The 21,326-nt window shown below is 33.8% G+C and overlaps 1 protein-coding gene across 1 annotated transcript; it reads left to right on the forward strand.

The window, feature by feature from the left end:
- The first annotated feature begins 7,014 nt into the window (after positions 1 to 7,014).
- Positions 7,015 to 15,793, forward strand: LOC111385743 (rho GTPase-activating protein 3-like). The gene is made up of 5 exons (XM_023010161.1): positions 7,015 to 7,879; positions 8,617 to 8,737; positions 8,829 to 8,948; positions 10,696 to 10,926; positions 14,927 to 15,793. Exons 1-5 carry the CDS (start codon positions 7,464 to 7,466, stop codon positions 15,536 to 15,538), a joined length of 1,500 nt encoding a protein of 499 aa, XP_022865929.1. The 5' UTR covers positions 7,015 to 7,463; the 3' UTR covers positions 15,539 to 15,793.
- The last annotated feature ends 5,533 nt before the right edge of the window (positions 15,794 to 21,326 follow it).

The following is a 21,326-nucleotide window of genomic DNA, read 5'->3' on the forward strand; positions in this document are numbered from 1 at the left end:
TCTACTTAAAAATTCCAAATAGAAGAAGTGGGCCTCACTCAAAATTAAGCCAAAATACAACAATTTCCAGTATCAACAATAATCAAGAGCAAAATCAAAATAAGACCCATGTTGTCACAAGTAATGTCTCCTTTAAAATACATCAAGAAAACTAAAAGAAATGGAGATTTAGGGATGGCAGTAGGTCGAGCCGAACTCGTGGCTCGTTTTTCACGTGCCGAGCTCGGGCTTGGCCCACGAGCTCGTGTACTCAAGAGCCACGAGCTAGTGGGACGGGTCGGGCCGGGCCCACGAGCGGCTCGCGAGCTCGTGAATTTTTTTTTTTTGCAAATTTTATTGATAAAATTTTATTTTTTTCCACATTTTTGGACGAGCTGGCTCGAGCTTGCCGAGCGGGCTCGGCTCATGGACGGGACCCCCGCTCGGCTCGAGCTCGAGCTTGTCATTTGACGAGCCCGAGCAGCCCACAAGCCACAAGCCGCAAGCCGAGCCGGCTCGGCCCAATTGACATCCCTAGAGATTGAATCGAAATAAACCCTATCAAATTAATACATAAAAGATATTTGAATGTGTCGCAATTCTCACACATCTTACAACTTACTTGGTTTATAGGTTTTACCGAGCACTCTCATTCGTTTATGCGTGGAGCATAAAGGTCTCGGGCAAGAAATGTTTGGTAAGGTGAAATGGGAATGGACTAAAAACTATTTCTGAGATTTAACATTTAGATCTCTAATTTACAATACCTCTTAAATACTCGTAGTTTGTCTTATACCAAGTGACTATGTTGTGGGGTGAAATCTTTACTCCTAACTTGGCAATGACAAGTTAACTTACAAAGATTAAGGATAAAGAAATATCCCATGTGCCCACTGCTAAAGAATTTACTTAAGTAAAACAAATTAATGAGTTAAATTCCCAGCCCAAATTCCCAGAGACTGTTCTGTTACTTGAACATTAATGAAACTAAGAGACTACAGTATATGTTGTCTTGTATCAGAATTTTTTTCTTTTGTTGATCCTTAGTTTGCGAATGGAGATCCTGTTTGGAATCTCACATAGCCACCATTAAGAAATAGATTAATATAAAATTAATGCAATTTTTTCTGTGATTAACAGTATAAATTTGTCCTGCATTATTGTTTTTGGTCAACTATGTCATTGATTTCAATGATTTGTAAAGTTTCAAGAAAAAACTAGTAATCTAATCAAATAGAGTAATGCTATTTAGCTATACTGGGGTTGCAATACCAGTCTAAATGACACTAATGTGACATTAATTGATAAGTGATATTAAATGATTAATTTAATTTCAAATTTCATTTAATAAGTACTTTTGCTAAAAAAAACAAGGAAGAATGTGCTCTAAAAATTCGAAGACCCGAGCACGACCTATCCGTCCTTTGCGAGGTTTAGTCCCTATTTGATCCCATTTTTTAAACTCTTTTCCCCTTTTTTTTTTTTTTTTTTCAAAATTCATTATTAACAACATATTTTATGAGAACTACTACTTTAATAAACTCTTCAACCACAAATTTCATCAACTTTTAATAAAATTTACCGAAATTCTAATTTTCAGCCAAACCAAACAGGATCTTAATATTTGAACCTAAGACACACACACACACACACACATATATATATATATTAAGGTATTGTGATGCTTATATAACACAAGAAAAGGTATTGAGGCATAACCCGCAATTTACCCCTTCCAATGTTCTAGAGACAAGGGTTTTGGGAGTTCAGGATTTGGTTTAGTGTAAATTGAGATACCTAGATATCAAAAAAGAAAAAAAAAGAAAAAGGGGTCTTATGATCGTACGGCTTTGACAAATGTCATGAAGCAGCACATGTGCATACTCATGGCTGGCATTTCGAGGACAGTCATCGGATCATTTTCCATGGTGGTGCCTTGATAGCACCAGTCACGTGCATGCTTCAACCACCTAGTACACGTGTATTCATATCACATGAAAATTTTTGTTCTATTTAAAAAATAAAAAAATAAAAAAGTTGAACTCCAACCTTAAGAGCCCCACCGTTCCGCTCCTAGAACTTTGTAAGGAAGGTAAATCGCAGAATGTGTCCTAATAGACCAGGGAACAAGAACTGTTAGTACATTGCGCCTACAAAGAATCTAATTTCATATCTCAAGAATCGAATCTCCACACTGCGGCTGCCAGCAAAGCGTGAAATAACCTCACTCCTATCCTTTGCACCACTGGGCTATGCCCCGAGAGGAAAATTATTTTATTTTACCATATGTTGGGATTGTCTTTCCACAGCAAAAGCCCCACGAAATTTATTTTCGTCTTTAGAAGGGAATAAGTACATCAAACTTTAAGCGATCTTGACTTTTGGGCTGAATTAAATACGAGGGAAAGTGATGCCTTACTTCCCGTGCGTTGAACTTAGAGAAATGGATATGTTTCTATATAATCTATGAAGGGCAATATAGTTTCCTATTAACGGACGAACAGTTACACGGAATAATATATTATTGTTCGAATCACTAATCCGTGATTTATATTTTATACTCCATGCGTGGGCGGAAGAGCATTTATGCTACACAAGCTTGAAAATGTGGCGATATATAAACAAGTGCTTGACTCATTATTTTTCGTATATGGAACAAGTTTCTTTCAATATTTATCACTCTAATGAGTGGACTTTGAACTTTCAATTTCTCATTCACTAGAGCGTCATTTGAGCATGTGAACATACGATTTCAATGATCTTGCTGAAAGAACATGAATCTACTTAAAATTTCCAAATAGAAGAAGTGGGCCTCACTCAAAATTAAGCCAAAATACAACAATTTCCAATAATAACAATAATCAAGAGCAAAATCAAAATAAGACCCATGTTGTCACAAGTAATGTCTCCTTTAAAATACAAGAAGAAAACCAAAAGAAATGGAGATTGAATCGAAATAAACCCTATCAAATTAATACATAAAAGATATTTGAATGCGTCTCAATTCTCATACATCTTACCAACTTACTTGGTTTAAAGGTTTTACCGAGCACTCTCATTTGTTTAAGCGTGGAGCATAAATGTGCCATGCAAGAAATGTTTGGTAAGGTGAAACGGGAATGGACTAAAAAACTTTTTTCTGAGATTTAACATTTATATGTCTAATTTACAATTCCTCTTAAATACTCGTAGTTTGTCTTATACCAAGTTACTATGTTGTGGGATGAAATCTTTACTCCTAACTTGGTAATGACAAGTTAACTTACAAAGATTAAGGATAAAGAAATATCCCATGTGCCTTCATGTGCCCACTGCGTAACCAATTTACCTAAGTAAAACAAATTAATGAATTAAAGACAAAAAAATTGATTATATAAATCCAAGCCCAAATTCCCAGAGCATTTTAATGAAATTAAGAGAGTACGGTATATGTTGTCTTGTATCAGAACATTTTTTTTCTTTTGTTGATTCTTAGTTTGGGAATGGAGATCCTGTTTTGGAATCTCACATAGCCACCATTAAGAAATAGATTAATACAAAATTAATGCAATTTGTTTTGTGATTAACAGTATAAATTTGTCCTGTATCATTGTTTTTGGTCAACTATGTCATTGAGTTGTAAAGTTTCAAGATAAAAACTAGTAATCTAATCAAATGGAGTAATGCTCTCTAGCCCGGCCCAATGGGATTGCAACTCTAAACTAAACGGCGCTAATGTAGCATTAACTGATAGGTGAAATTAAATAACTCATAATTTCACATTTTATTTAAGCTATAATCTAATGCTACGTAGATTGGGATTGCAATTTCTGTGAGACTACATAATATTACTCAATCAAATAAAGGTAAATTCCATCAAGGATCCTCTACCTTTGGTTTTTTCGGTTGATTTCCAACCTTTTAAAATTTTGGTATTGCAATGTCCCGATTTAACAAAAAATATTTCTTTGTACATTAAAATGCCGCGCAACACTCCCATGATGATAGATTGAACGGGTAAAATTGTTCAAAAATATTTTTTACTCCATAACATTCAAATGGTAAATTCAACTTTCATTCAGAAATTTGAGTGAAGTAAAAGTTGTCGATGTTCATAAAATCTATCCTCTTGCTTTAACTCATTTCGGACAATAAGTAAATTCCTCGTGGCCATTCAATACTTAAAAAGTATACGTTTTCTCTTAGATGGGAACATGGGTGCTACGACTAAAATATTGAAAATATGAGTGTCACATTTATAAAAAGTTGGGATACCTACTTGTGTTTAACCTTGAACAAAATTATAAAATGCAGCGTCGATAAATCCAATTTGACGATAACACAAGATATAACAGTCAACTTACCAAAAATTGATACATCTCCTTGTACATTCTTTGAATGACATGAAGTTTGACATGTAGTGTAAATTTAAATTGTGTTTGACAAGAAAGTGTGTTGAATTAAAAAATTGTCCAATCATGTGCAGTTATGTGGAACAATGTCCATTTTCTAAAGAGGATTGATGCTAGTTGGAGGGCATGTCTTCTTTGAATTTGTCGTTTTTAAGCCATTGCCTCCTTTTATTTTTTCATTTTTTTCATTTTTTTTTTGTTTTTTCGATTTTCACAAATTTTCACTCCTTAATTTGCAGAGTACATCCATATTCATAATGAGAGGGTACAACCGTACGAGCATGCTGTAGGTATTGGGGTTACAGACCCCTTCTAGGTAACACACATGCGCGGGCCCCGACGTAATTTTTTTTCATGTGGGATCGACCCCTACAGTGAGGGGTCGATAAGACCTCTGTAGGTTCCCTTGTATATAGTTTAGCTCATTATTCTTGTTATTTGTAATCTTGCTATCAAGAGGAGCGGCCATCGAATATTCAAAATCTGTTGACACGGTCATTTTTCTGTTAAAAAATAAATTAGATATACAATATTTGTTTAAACATAATATTTCCTACAACACTTTACAAACAGGTTTCCAAATTCGAATTAATTTATATATTTTACTTATACATAATTATTTTTAAAAAATATATATATAATGAAATTAAGGGTCCGTTTGATTGCAAATGTGGAATTTGGATGGAAAGAAAACGAATTCCAGGGAATTGAATTGATGAGAAATTGTTTTCCTGGAAATTGTAAATTATTGTGTTTGATTGATATAATTTTCCATGTGAAAAATGTTTAAATTAAAGCGTTTTTTTTATTTTCGTTTGGTTTTGTTTTACATGAAAATTGTCAATTAAAATGAAATATTTTTTTACAATAATTCTTAGAATTTGTTACTATTGCAAAAAAAAAAAAAAAAAAAGGGCCAGCAGTCAAGAAAACCAAATTCCCATCTCACCCAAGGGAATTGGTTTTCCTCATTTTTATGGAAAAGGTGGTCACGTGCATCAAAGATGGAAAACAAGTCACCTAGAAAAAATTCCCTATCGAACAAGGCAAATTGGATGGAAATTTTCCATTTTCACATGGAAAATGGAGTAATCAAACATGGCCTAAGTTCTAAAAATTGAATTTTAAGATTGGCTTATTGACGGAATATACCCACTTTTTAGACACATTCTGCAATACCCCCACATTTCTAAGATTGACGGAAAACATCTATGTATGAAACTTGAGGCGCGGAACACAATCTTTGAGGTGTGGAAAATCTCCATGATCTTTGAAGTGCGATTCATCTCTCGCCGTTCAATTCTGTTAAGTTAAGAGTTAAAAATAGTAAAAATGGCCAAAATTATAAATGAATAATTGCAAATGTGATCCCCCACCGCACTTCATACTCTTCCCATTTGGGTATTTGTACTAATTGCAATTGAAATTAGTTGGTAGTTGTGGCAGCACTGAGGGTGTCAACGAATCATGGGCGTTGCTACGCCTCGTTTGGTAATGTTTGGGATCACACTTGCAATTATTCATTTTTAATTTTGTCATTTTTACTATTTTTAATGCGTAGCTTGACGGAATTGGGCGGTAGAGGGTGGATTGCACTTCAAAGATGATATAGGAGGTTTTTTGCACCTTAAAGATTGTCTTTCGCACTTCAAGTTTCATACATGGATATTTCCGGAAAATGCTAACTCCACCCATGTGAGAGGGTGGACAACCCAATATACCTCACCCATGTGAATGTACCAAATATTATGTACATGTATCTTTATCCGATATTTTCTGTCAATTCCACCAGGGGATACCCCACCCATGTGAGTGGGTGGATACCTTTTATGTACCAAATAGTATGTACTTGTATCTTTATTCGATATTTTCTGCCAATTCCGAAAGGTAGGGGATATTGCACAATGGGTCTAAATAGTGAAGGGTATTGCGCCAATAAACCTTTAAAAGTTTTAAGGGTTCGTTTGATTATAAAGATGAAATTTGGGTAGAAAGAAAACGAATTTCAGGAAATTGAATTGCCTAGAAATTATTTTCTTGGGAATTGTCAATTTTTTGTGTTTGATTGCTATAATTTTCCACGTGGAAAATATTGAAATAAAAGTGTTTTTTGGTGTTCGTTTGATTTTGTTTTACATGAAACTTGTGAATTAAATGGATAGAATTTACTGGTATTAGGATGAAATTTGTTTTCATTGCCAAAAAAAAATAAAATCAAGGAAATCATTTATCTTTTGGCGTTCGTTTGACTTTATTTTATTGAAAATTGTCAATTAAAGGAAAATATTTTTTTACAATGATTCTTAAAATTTGTTTTCATTTCCCAAAAAAAAAAAAAAAAACAAAACAAAAAGAGAGAGAGAGAGAGAAATCGCTACAGTAAGATGGAAAATGAATTAATTCAAATTCATCAAAAAAAGTGGGAAATTATCTATGTGGCCAAGGAAAGTGGAAAAGGTTTTTCATGAAAAATTTGTCCTACCAAACATCACAAAAGTTAAAAAATCTTGATTATTTTCCATTTTCCATAGAAAATGTTTAGCAATCAAACAGGGACCAAGTGTAACTCAAACATATTAAGAGAAATGGATAACATCAAAATGAGCTTCTTTCTTTGTAGGATAAAGAAAGAAAACATGAAACAAAATAACGCTGTAAAGTTATGGCGTATGCTTCCAAGTGAAGAAAGAAACTTCCAAAATACACTCACTCTCATTCATCCCTGCCCGTCTCCCTCTTGTCATCTTCCCCATCCCCACCCCCTCTTTGCAGTAGAATTTGTTAGTATTATACGATGAATATCCACACAACAAATCCAAAAAGAAAACCATTAATAATTTTTCCGTCACAATCCCATATGATATCTCTATTGCCACCGTCCCTAACCAATCATTCTTTATATTCAATTCCAGCCCCAGCCTCAACACAGCCATTCTTATTTCCAACTCCTTATTATCACCATTTATGACCAGTTATCAAGCAATAAATCCCTCATTAATTTACAATTTCATTAGCTGAATAAATAGTGTAAATGTGACTAGACTTTTCCGATCCAGGTCTTGCACAGTTAGCGGTTTATTTGCTATCAAATCAATGCCGCCGGAAAAAGCCACTTCCCCAAATAGCCTCTTCGTTTACGAGGACGAAGAACTGGAGGAAGATGAGGAAGAGGGATATTTCAGGGATTTTATCAGTGATGGGGAGTTTGATAATCCTGTTACGACGCCGTTTATAAGCCCGGATAGGAGTCATGGGCGGTGGATTAAGCCCGAAGATCGAAATGGGCATAATAATCAGCAATTCTCGGTTCTTTCGATGGTGGCGACAGCTCTGCGGCGGTCTCTGGTGACTTGCAGCGTAAATAGGGATCACATGGAGTCTGATGTGGACATAGGGTGGCCCACTGACGTCCGCCATGTCTCCCATGTCACCTTTGACCGCTTCAATGGCTTCCTTGGACTTCCTGTCGAGCTCCAGCCCGACTTCCCACGAACACCCCCCAGCGCCAGGCACTATTTTTAATATCTTCTCCTTTTTACTTTGCTAAACAGTACTTTTGCTTTTGGTTGAATCTGGGATGCATTTTTTATTATATCCGGACTTATAATTGTTATCGATTTACTTCTACCAATAGTTGTCTAATTCTTCTTCTACATTTTGTTTATAACGAATGTTGGTAGAATTTTGTTGTCCAAATTTATGAGAATAAATGCATAGGAGCTTCACTCTTTGTTCATCTAATTTCGTCTTCCTGGTGTATTACTGTTCGGACATGCAATAATGAAAGCTTCCTTCGAAGATTAAGGAGGTTATTTTGATGTGGAATTATAATTACCCTCGACTGAAATGCCTATCTGCTGTCAAATGAGATGTTGAGTGCACTGTTTAAACAAGTTTCTTGCTATTTGTAAAGATGATTCTGGTTTTGTAAACTAATTTTGTTATGTTTAATTTTATATGTGATGGTTGGTTCTTTTCTAATGCAAATCACATTATGGGAACAAATGTTGGTTAACACTGAGCTATCTCGTCCGTTGTGGCAAGAACATGCTGTAAAATTTTGGCATCTTAATTTTTGGATTTGTAGAATGTTGAATGTTGAATGTGCTTGTGTCGTGTATATCTATTTTGTAGTTTGCATGTATTCATCTATGTACTTGTATATATACGGATGTCCTAAATTTCAATATCCACTTAATAGAAGAAATTTATGATTTCTCAATTTTGCCACCCATCATGTCTGCAGTGCAAGTGTTTTTGGAGTTTCAGCACAATCAATGCAGTGTTCTTATGATCAAAGAGGGAACAGTGTGCCAACAATCCTTCTTAGGATGCAAAACCAGTTGTATTCAGAAGGCGGCCTTCAAGTATGCATATATGTTTATTATTGGTAATTTCTTAATTGCTATTGGAATCAATTTTCATTAATTAATTATGATTTATATGTTTTGGTTGAAGGCAGAAGGAATATTCCGAATCAATGCTGCAAATAGTCGAGAAGAACTTGTCCGCAATCAACTTAATAAAGGGGTTGTGCCCCGTGGAATTGATGTTCATTGTTTGGCTGGGTTGATAAAGGTACCTGGATGAGAATCCTTAGTTAAATATTCTTCCATTACCTCGAGGAGAAATATTATGAGATGAAAGTTCTTTCTTCTTAAGTTGACGTGGGTATAGGTTAGCTGAAATTGATTAAGGTATGGAATGGAATCATACTTAGCCAAATAATGTTCTGTTGAACTAATATGAAGCAATAAAATTTTGGAAATAACAATGAGTTCCATCAGTTGTAACTTACACTTTCCATTAAAAGGAAGGTTGTTTCCTGGCTGTACTACAACTATCAAAAATCAAACCTGCCATAACCTTGTTTAACCCGCCTTTTCGAATTCTGTAGCCGTTTACTTCCCACAGAAGATTCAGAGACACTGTTAATTACATGGGATGAGTTACAAACAGGAGTGATGTTTGGCAATTAAGAAAATCTCCTACTTACATCATTTATCTCTAAACTTGTACAAACTTGCTTAAAAATTGGTAATGCCGCAAGGATTCTTCTTCTTAATTAACCATTCTCCACTTTCTACAAGCTCGTGCTATAATAAGATAGACCAATTTCCATCCTGATGATTTCTAGCGCAGGTTGATTCTCCACATTGCATAATGAGTGAATTATTTTTGTCACTTAGCTTTAGGAAATTATCCAAAACCAACTCTAGTTTTAAGCGTTGCTGTTTTCTATTTTCCATCTTTTTCTATTTTTTTTCTATTTTTATTTTTTTGCTGTGTGACTGCACCTAATTTGGAAGAGAAAGTACGAATAACTACTGATATCTTTGGTATTAGGATAAGTATCACATAAGGCATGTAAATGTCATCCTCTTCAAATTGATTTGGTACTTTAGCTATTACTCAACCATTTATATTTTACAGTTGTGGAACATTTTTTCTGCATCTTATTAGAATGTACTTAGTACTAAATAAACTACATGGACTTTGGTGAGGGGTGCAAGAAATGGGCACGTGGCTAAGTGTTCCATTTGTAATAAGTCTACCAGTTTAACCTTAAAATGTAGGATCCATATGCCATAACTCACCTGAGCCTCAAATGTTCAATGCGTGTCTGACCATAGTAAACGGTACATGTGATGTAACACTGCTTCATTTTATCAGGATGAGGCTCAACTGCTGCACTTTTTCATCCTAACTTGCACTTGCTCTTTCAAGCATGATATTAATACTTCAACGAATGGATCTACTAAAACCTTAAATCTCACCCTTGTGGAAGACCGATTACTTGAACAAACAGCTGCTTGTGGTTTCATAACTAGTCTCGAGAATAACTTTAAAAAGAAACTGTGTGAAGGAAATTTGCGTTTAGTTCATCAGCGACTAAATGTAATTTCTAATCTGCTTTCCAGTTTGCTATTCAAATGTTAAGAGTTGTCCTTTGCACTAGAATACTTCTTTACACCTTACTGACTGAGTTAAAACTGATATATATAATCTAGGTGTCAGCAGGATAAATTTGTAATCATAGTACAAGGCTAGGAAAATCCTGCCTCTCTTCATATGATTGATGTATTGTGTGAGTTATAATCTATAGTAGAGTAAAGCAAAACAACATGTCACTGGCTATTTCTTGATGCTATGATCTAAATGGTTCAGTGAAGTTGAGTGATGTATGCAATAAGAATGGGGAATTCTCTCTTTCGTATTGGTTGGCAAACTGATTGCTTCAGTAAATGTTCTATGAGCCAATTTTCTGGTTGCCTCTTGATATTATGACCATGATCACTGATGACTACTAATTTTAACATTCCAGGCATGGTTTAGAGAACTTCCAACTGGAATTCTTGATTCTCTGACCCCAGAACAGGTGATGCATTGCAACACAGAAGAAGAATGCTCCCAGCTTGTAAAGCTGCTTCCACCAACTGAAGCTGCATTGCTTGATTGGGCAATCAACTTGATGGCTGATGTTGTGCAAAATGAACATTTAAATAAGATGAATGCACGCAACATTGCTATGGTTTTTGCTCCCAATATGACTCAGGTTCTTTAGCCTTCTTTGCGCCTTTTGTTCTTTCTATATTATTTTTGCATCGCAGGGTCTTCAAGTTTGACCGGTTAGACCCCTTTCTAGCTGTTTTTGACGTTTCAAGTAATTTTCTAGCAACCTACCACACTTGACTTATGTTTGGCTCATGTTTATAATTTGTTAATAAATGTCAAGGTACTTTTTATCTACACATTTCAAAGGATCCACAACTACTACCCAATTATCCACCACTTATTTCTACTTTTTTATAATTTAAATCGTTTATAAACACTTCCCAAATATGCTATTAGATTTTTATGTAGGGCTTAATATTGACCCTTGAGTATAGGCAGAATAAGAGATCGCCTAAAGCCTCATCTTTAATAAGGGCCCTCAAATTTTGTTTTTCTATATATAATAAAGAATTTTTCAAAAAATCAAAGTTATATATTTTTCAAAGTGTAATTTTTTTTTAATACATTATTAACTTTACATTTTATTTTTTTCTTGCTTTCAAGATAATTTTTCGTTTTCTCTCTTCTTTTTTCTCTTTGCCATTTTTTTTATTTGTTTAGAGAACTTTCTACTTCTATTTTATTTTGTCTGCTTGTTTAGTCATATCCTTAATCCCCATTCCCAAATTCAACCCTCCGTAAATTCTCTGGCTTACATTACAATATTTGACAGTAATATTGATGTGTGTGTGTGTGTGTATATATATGCCCTCTTGTATATTTTTATTTTCTTTTGATATTTTTCAATTTCTTCTTTAAAAAAAAAAAGAAAAATTGATTATAAAAGTGTTAAATTGACTAGTCTTTTTTAATTGTTTCATCTATATCCCATCTAATATGAAAGTGAGGCATTATTAATTATAGAAAATAGTACTAGAAAAAAATTCATGGACATTTACACATCATGTGGTCATCATAGTTTTAGAGCTCATTTGGCATAATTTTTGCTTTTTGTAGAATAGCCTTTGGAAGAAGTTACCGTAAATTTTGATTAAAAATTAATATTTAAAAACACTTCCCATTCCAAAAGTTCTTTTAGAGGAAGCCACATTGAACCAATTTCATCTAAAAGCTCTTTCAACTATCAAAAGCAACTTAACAAAATTAGCAAAACGAATCCAAAAGCAACTTTTAGGTCTCAGAAGCTCCCTTTGACTTTTTAAAAGCTATGCCTAACAGGCACTTAATCTTGCGCTTTGTGTTATGAAAAAATCTTATATAAAGGCTATTGTTTTGGGGAGGAATTGTACAATTCATATATTATTTTTCAACTTCTAAATAGCGATTAAATATTTTTCAAGAAAATAGAAAATGCCTTGACATTTAAACAACTATCACAAACACGTTAAGTGAAGTTAAAAGTAGTTTTAAAACACTTAGAGTGTGTTTGATTAGCTTTATTTTTTATGAAAAATGTCATTTTTCTCCCAAATTCTTACTTTTGAGATATTTGATTGACAATTTTTTCCATAAAAAATATTTTCCAATTTTTGATTATGTGAGCATATTTTCCTTAAAAACAAAGAAAATATTTTTTTTTTAGGAATGTGATTTTTATTTTCCATGTAATTCACTCTCTTTCTCTCTCTCATTTACTCACCATAAAAAATTTACAAGTATAATATTTTTTAGATTAAAAACTAAACTCTTGTTTGAGTCCCATTTTTTCAAGAATGTATTTTTTCAAAAATCATTTTTAACCACACATTCTTCTATAAAATAGTTATACACATATTTTAAAAAGAAAATTCTTACTTTTTAACCACACATTCTTCAAAAAAATTACTATTCCATAATGCATTTTATCTCAAAAATGGAAATCAAACAGGGCTAAATCAATCAAACACATTTAATTAGTAATTCCATACAAATTATTTCTTATTTCCATGCAAGTTCCATGCTCATAATCAAACGCAACTTCAGTGAAAATGTGTGATTACCATAAGGCATTTAGAGATGCTAAAAGTTTGTTTTCTGACGGTATGGATTTAAGTTCTTATTTGGCATGATTGTTTGATACAATATATTGTCTATCATTAATAGATTAAGTAAAATGTTGCAAAGTGATAACATGTCCAATTGATGCTGCTATTAAACGCTTAAAATCACTTATAAACATACAAAGAAATTGAATTTGAAAATGACATGATTACTATTAAAGAAATTACTGTTAAAAATAAAAGTTGAACATAAATTTCATGAAAGCGTATAACAGAAAGAACACTTTCATGAAAATATCAATGATAAGATAACACATTCAACTGAAGAATCTTTTATGGTCAATTATTTTTCATATATAATTGATAAAGATTTTTCTTCACTTGAGTTAAGGTTTGAACAATTTCAATTTCATATTTTTGAATTTCTGTTTGATTTTTAAACTATAAATAATGCCCCCGTTTGAGCCCCATTATTTCTCATTACATTAAATTAAATTTCTCTCTTCTACTTTTAACCATATTACACGTAAATCAAAAACTTTTCAACCACTCATTTTTAAAAAAAATACTATTTATTTCATTATAATCTACAAATAATGGGGCTCAAATGGCCCCAATAATTGTTTGAAGTGTTAGTGTGATAAGTTTGAAGAATTTTTGAAGCGCCATAGGAATTGTGATGTTAATGGGTCTAGTTAGTTTTGAGCTACAAATGTGAGAATTTGATTGCTTGAAGACATCAAAAAAGTGATTGAAATGTTAGACTAGATAAAAATGATGGATTGTTGTTATTAAAATATATAGATTGCTTATAGAATATTACTGACATACCAATCACAGTTGCACGTGCCGAGGGAAATTTCACAAAGTTGAATATGATAAGATTCTACCTTCGATTAAAATTTTATAAGAAATGTTGAATGAATTGGCCATGATGTCTATTTTAGATTATTGATTTTCTATCAAAAAATTCTAAAATAAAAAATAATTTTGACATATGAAAATTTTAGATTATTATTTAACAAGAATTATTATTATTATTATTATATTTTATAATATTCAAAGGGGCCCCATATTTGAAGTTAGCTTAAGGCCCCCAAAATATCTTAGACCGGCCATGGTAGGTCTGGGTGTGGTCCAACTTGGTCCACTTCTACAAAGAATCGAATATAATTAAGTATTTTGGAAATGAAACCAAACAGTTCGATTCCGATTCTGTCCACTTTAGTTCCTTCAATAAATTTCTCTAATTCACTAATAGATGCAATTGCAGTGTCTTATTGTACAAGTTCTTACTATAATTGTTTAAATATCTAAGTTCTCCATATCTATTCATAGAAATAATTTATATTGATATTATTGATTTATATTTTTCAAGTTTTACATCAACTTGTTAACTATTGACTTGAATAAGTTCTTGATAAACAAGTTATAATCTTGTTCTTTATACTTTTGAGGGGATGAAATTGTTAACTTGGAAAGGATGAAAGGAGCCCAAATCTCTTATTAATCCAATATTACATCTATGAAATTTAATGGGTCTATTAACATTCTTAAAGCTGAATATGGGTTTGATGTTCTAAATTCAGATCCGCTATTAAAATAAAAGGTAAAAAATTCGGGTTAAATCAGGTTTTAATGGTTCTTGGTCTTAGAACCGAGAAACAGGCCAGAAGTGGCCGGCTCTAGATTATAGTACCCCGTCCATTAGAGCTTGAGTGGAACCGCACTGAACTGGTCAATTCCAATTCAATTTAGTTCGGTCCAATGGTTCCAGTAACTTTTGCCCACAATTTTATGACATGATCATTCTGCTTTTGATTTTCAAATTCTATTAATTGGTAATCATTAAGATACTTTTCTTTACAAGTTGTCGTGTTAGACTAAATGTTGGAATGATGGTTAAAACTATTATTATGTTCTTGGTCATATATAACTATGCATTGGCAACTTGATGTGAGAGAGTTGTTTTTGCAGTGATTGGCCTTGATTTTGTTGGGTTCGAATTCCTCGAATATTACCATGTTACGGATAATCAAGATGGTTTTTGAATTGATGCAGATGGCTGATCCTTTGACGGCATTAATTCATGCAGTCCAAGTTATGAACTTTCTCAAGACCCTGATATCGAAAACTCTTTGTGAAAGAGAAGTGTTAGCTAACACTGATCGATTATTCGCAGCATATGCTGATTCTACTGGCAACATAGGGGTTGATCACCCATCAAACACAATTGCAACGGTCTTGTACGAGCAGTCTTGTGATGACTGCTCATGTTCAAGATCTGCCTATGGCAGCCTCTTGTGGAGTGCCACTTTAGAGAGACTGGAAGCTGATAGCAACGAGAAATCCTGGAGATTAAAGAGTAAGAGCGATGTTGATGAGAAATATGAATCTGTTGCCAGTATAATCTCACCTGAAAACCGCAAAAGACAAACTTTAGAGAATAGATTTAGAGATGAATATGACGATGAGGAAGTTGGAGGGGTATTCAATAGGCTAAGTTTGAGAAAAGGAGTGCAAAAACTTTGCAAACATCCTGTTTTTCAATTGAGTAAGCCAGTCAAGAAGAATAGCAGCGTTGGAATTGTAAATACTCGAGAAGGAGGTGTTGAAGCTTGCGCATACAATGGATGCAAGCACACAGTTCTGTGCTCTGTACGGGCTGAGTAAATCTTTTTACATTAACGGAACATTCTACCAGTTTAGGTATGTTGTTTTGATAATAATCTAGTTAGATGAAGCATTTGAAGGTGTGTGTGAATTTTTTTTCAGGTACTAACTGCAGTTTTATTGAACATGTACAAGGATATGCATGACAATAATTTCATGCCTAAGATAAAATCTAGTAGCAGAATGCATTAAATTTCATCATTTGATGCAAATTTTAGATTACATTATGTCCAATAGATTTTTGGGTATTTTAAACGTACAATTTGTGAAATGCACTTGGCGTGCATGGTGTATTTATATTTTAGAAATTACAGTGTGAAAGAACCTTCAAGTTGTGGGTTGCTTTGCAAACGATTCCTAACCTTCAATCTTGATGCAAACATCCCTAACCGGTCGCTTCTTTTTTATTGGTTTCCAATTGACTGTTAAGAGGTCAAATTTTTTTATAAAATTCTAAAAGACCCCTTCACTTTTAGTTAAATAAATAAAAATTTTAAAAATTTGCACAAAGAGGAAAACAACTCATTCCACGACAAATGTCTCATAAGATTATCTCCGAAGGAATTTTTCATTGCTTTAAAAAATTATGTCAAAAATAAAGTATTAGGTATTTAAAAAATTCCTAATGCAAAATGATAGGGATCCATCAAGGTGATGTGGTAGAAAAAACTCGATATAAAGACTTTCAATCTATATTACGTTGATACTATAAATAGATGTTTGAGTTCAAAATTGGATTTCAATGTGTAGAAAACTGAATGATTATAGGAGACTAGAGGCTATTTTGGAATAATTGATGCATCATATTTATTTTGTCCACAATTAGGTAGTATTATTTGCTCTCCTAATTTAGGAGATTATTTTCCTTATTTTCCTCCCACTAGGTTGTATATAAGTACAGAAATCAAGAAGGAATAATATCATTCACACAGAAAAAGTGTGATTCATTGTTTTCTACGTGATATCAGAGCCACACATGACAAAAATAAGTAAGGATTCTACCACCGCAGACGTGCTTCAAAACAAAACTGAGGCTATATTTTCTATGGGCTCCAACACTGAAAATTCTTCCTTTCAACTCACTGTCGAAAAATTGAACGGAAGAAACTTTCGAGAGTGGGCCCAATCTATCAAATTAATAATTGAAGGCAAAGGAAAGCCTGGGTACATCACTAACAAGACCAAGAAACCAACAGAGCCAACTCTAATTCAAAAATGGAAATTGAAAAATTTGTTGATAATAGCCTAGCTTGTTAATTCTATGACTCCAACCATAGGTAAAACATACCTATTCCTACCGACGGTGAAGGAAGTCTGAAAAGTAGTGAAGGAGACATACTCCGATGGTGAAAACACTGCCCAAATCTTCGAGATAAAGACTCGATTGTGGCATACCAAGCAAGGTGAGAAAAGTCACGGATTATTTTCTAGAGAGGACACAACTATGGCAAGAGCTCAACCTCAATCTTGAGGAAGAGTGGGAATGTATCGGTGATAGTGTACTCTGCAAAAAAGGGTTGAGAACGAAATAGTTTTCGAGTTTCTCTCGGGCCTCAACTACGATTTAGATGATATCAGGGGATAATCTTGGGCCGACGACCGTTATCAACCACAATAGAGGTGTTTGTAGAGGTTAGAAGGGAAGAAAATCACCGGAAAATCATGTTGAAGGCCGATGATGATGAGACATTGGATACGCCGATAAGCTCGAAGAGGAACGGACTTGGCGAGCTAAGAAGAAATGAAATAATAACCAGTAGACCGGTCAACTTAAATGGGCCAAATGGGTCAATTCAAAATATAAAATTGGATGGGCTGAGAAATTGCATAATGGGCAAGGTCATTCTGTAGGTGTAATTCGGCCTGAAATGAATGATCACCTTCAAATGGACCAAAACAACTAAGGGGACGTCCATGGTGCGAATACTGTCGAAAATCGGTGCACAAGGAAGATACATGTAGGGACTTACACAGGAAGCCGAATGATTGGAAACCAAGACAAAATTTCAAAATTCGAGGATATCAAGCATCAATTGATCTTACTGAAAATCCCAAGGAAAATATTCTACTGCAGGAAGTGCATTTACTCTTGAAAACAACTGGAACAACTGTATCAAATTTTCTCCAATCTTCAAAATTCAGATCTTCATTCCACCCACAGTCTGTCAAGTTCACTAGCTCACAAAAGTATTCATCTAAGAGCCTTGACTACTTCCTTAAAAAATATAAAGTGCCATGGATTATTAATTCAGGTGTGTCCGATCACATGATGGACTCCTACCACCTATTTTCGACATATACACCATGTGTTGGTAATATCAAAATCAAGATTGTGGATGGGTCACCCTAAACCCTTACAGGAAAATGTTGTATCCAAATATTTAAATCTATTATACTAAACTCAGTACTTTACGTTCCAAATTTATCTTTTAACCTATTATCTATTAGCCAATTAACAAAAATATCTAATTGTCGTTGAAATTTTTCCATCTTATTATGTCTTTCAGGACCTACAATCAAGGAAGACAATTGGCAGTGCTAGAGAGTATGCAAGTCTTTACTACTTTGAGGAAGTAGATACGAATAAGCCAATTCAAATTGCAATTTGTGATTCTGTACATACCTCTAAGGATAGTGAAGTTTGATTATAGCATTACTGAATGGGTCATCCCAATATGCAATATCTAAAACGTGTACTTCTGTCTATAGTTTTGAATAAAACTTCATTTGAACTTCAATGTGAAATTTGTGAACTAGCAAAACATCAATGAAGTGTATTTCCAAAATCTGTATAGAAGCCATCAAAACCATTTACTATAATGCACAGCTATTAATGGGTCTTTCACGAATCCCTAATTGCAATCAAACAAAATGGTTTGTTACATTCATTGACGATCATACTCAGCTATGTTGGGTCTACCTACTAAAAGAAAAAATTGATGTAGGTTCAGTATTGGTCAACTTTCACTCAATGGTTCAAACACAATTCCAAACCAATATCCAAATCCTTCGCATAGATAATGGTACTAAATACTTCAATTCTATATTACGAGATTATCTACAAAAACATGGGATAGTCCATCAGAATTCCTGTGTTAACACTCCCCAACAAAATGAGATAGTAGAACGAAAAAATAGACACCTTCTTGAAGTTGTCCATGCCCTAATGTTCACAGTGGAACAGTAGAAAGATACAAAGCTCACCTTGTGGCGAAAGGATACACACAAACCTATGACATAGATTACACTGAAACATTTGCACCGGTAGCCAAGCTTAATACAATACGAGTTCTTCTATCTCTCGTAGCCAACTTAGACTGGCCACTTCAATAACTTGACATAAAAACTGCATTTCTCAATGGAGAATTGGAAGAAAAAGTGTTCATGATGACACCACCAGGTTTATCCTCTCAAGAAGAAATTTGACTTTGAAAACTTAAAAAATCTCTTTATGGCCTTACACAATCACCAAGAGCGTGGTTCGATTGATTTGCTAAGGTATTAAAAGGATAAGGATATCAACAAGGATAGTCCGACCATATTATGTTCTTCCAACAGTAAAAAGGCAAAAGGAAAATAATCTTAATTGTATATGTCAACGATATAATCCTAACTAGAGACAACATAATTGAGATGGAAAAGATTAAAGAAACAACTAGCACGAGAATTCGAAGTAAAAGACCTAGGACAGATGCGATACTTTCTGGGAATGAAAATAGAGAGGTTAAGAAAGGGGATCAGTGTTTCACAATGCAAATACATTCATGATCTCCTATCAGAAATAGGTATGCTTGGATGTAAACCAAGTGACACGCCAATTGATGTAGGAAGAAAAGCAAAATATATTGAAAAATCAGTTGAGAAAGAAAGATATCAACGACTAGTGGGAAAATTAATCTATTTGTCTCATGCTAGACCAGATATTGCATTCTCAGTCATTGTGGTGAGTCAACATATGCACTCATCAAAGGAAACACATATGGAAGCAGTATATAAAATTCTCAGGTATCTAAAAGGCCCAATAGGAAAGGGACTATTCTTTAAGAAAAATGAGAAGAAAGAAGTAGAAATATTTACTGATGCTAACTGGGCTGGTTCTACGGAAGATGGAAGATCAACAACTAGTTACTGTAGCTATGTATGGGGTAACTTAGTAACTTGAAGAAGTAAGAAACAAAATGTTGTAGCAAGAAACGGTGCAGAAGCTAAATTTAGAGCGGTGGCCCAACGAATTTGCGAAGGATTGTGGTTAAAGAAACTTTTGGAAGAATTACAAGTTGGTGTAAAACTTCAAATCAAACTACACTGTGATAACAAGGCAACAATTAACATTTTACTATGCAACATGATCTAACCAAGCATATGGAAGTGGACATACACTTTATTAAAGAAAATGTTGAAAATGGAGTGATTTGTATGACTTATGTCCCTACAAAAAAGCAAATAGCAAATATCTTCACCAAAGGATTACCTTGACAAGCTTTTGATGAGTTCATACGCAAGTTGGATATGATCAACATCTACCATCCAACTTGAGAAGGAGTTAGAAAACTGAATGATTATAGGATATTAGAGGCTATTTTGAAATAATTGATGTATCATATTTAATTTTGTCCATAATTAGGTATGATTATTTACTCTCCTAGTTTAGGAGATTATTTTCCTTATTATCCTCCCACTTGGTTGTATATAAGTACAAAAATCAAAAAGGACTAAGATCATTCACAGAGAAAAATGTACAAAAAAAAAAAAAAAAAAAAAAAAAAAAAAAAAAAACTAAAGTTCAATAACTACACACGTGATAGAATAGTCCACTCAAATCACGACGCCATTATAACCATTTAATCTATTATTTTTGATAATTTGCATCCCATCACTTTGTTTTTCTGGCGCTTTCTTTGTCGATGCATTGCGCCAGACATTCCAATTCCTTTCTCGAATAATGGGAAAGAGAATAGGTTCCAGAATGGATTCCTTAGCGCAAGCTAAGATTCGAATCCCTAAATGGCTCCAAATATCCTTATTCGAAATTAAGACTCAGGTTATCTTTTTAATGTAGGAATTTTCAGTGACGTCTGTGGGGGAATATAATATCCAGAAGAATGAGAATTTTACTAGTGCATGTTCGGCCAAGCTTGTGTGTTTTAAAACAAATAATTTTCCTTTCCGTAGTTCATAGCTAAAAGTTTCATATTTCAAAAGTACTATCCACCTTACCATTAGCGAAAAAAATAATTTATCCAATTAAATTTATAAACAAAAATTAACTTAATTTAATGTACTTTTATAAAAATGCACTAAATAAAACGTTTTATCTTGCACACAATATGATTCTAAGCATCCCACGGTGGTACTGTCTGCCAATAACAAAAGAACCCTGCTACACGACCCAAGATTAAATCCCGAGTTCAAATCCAGGCTGAAGTGGCGTGACCTCGACCCTCGATCTTGCAGCAAATGGGGCCCGCGCATACATAATCAATGGTTGAGGTGTTGCCAACACATCGGCCTATCAACAGGGCCTGTCAATGGCCCTGTTTGACTGGCAAATTCCATAACAAAAGGCTAATAGAACATTTTGGATCAAATCAATCATTTCGAGCATGTATGAAAAGTGTTCATGAACAATTTAAATTACAAATAAATAAAAATGAATACTAAATAGTTTGTAGTACATACTTGTGAATCCCTCGTAATATATGGATAAAATGTGACTTGAGCGTTTATAATAATTGTCAAAAATTCAAAAATGCAAAACTGAATCACATTAACTAAATTTGGGGGTGTT

Source organism: Olea europaea, chromosome 3 (assembly GCF_002742605.1).
Source record: "Olea europaea var. sylvestris chromosome 3, O_europaea_v1, whole genome shotgun sequence".
In the NCBI taxonomy this organism is placed as follows: Eukaryota; Viridiplantae; Streptophyta; class Magnoliopsida; order Lamiales; family Oleaceae; genus Olea; species Olea europaea.

Coding starts and splice junctions, on each gene's coding strand:
- LOC111385743 (XM_023010161.1), top strand. CDS start 7,464: ATGCCGCCGGAAAAAGCCACTTCCCCAAATAGCCTCTTCGTTTACGAG. Junction 7,880..8,616: donor CGAACACCCCCCAGCGCCAG/GCACTATTTTTA, acceptor TCATGTCTGCAG/TGCAAGTGTTTTTGGAGTTT. Junction 8,949..10,695: donor GTTTGGCTGGGTTGATAAAG/GTACCTGGATGA, acceptor TTAACATTCCAG/GCATGGTTTAGAGAACTTCC.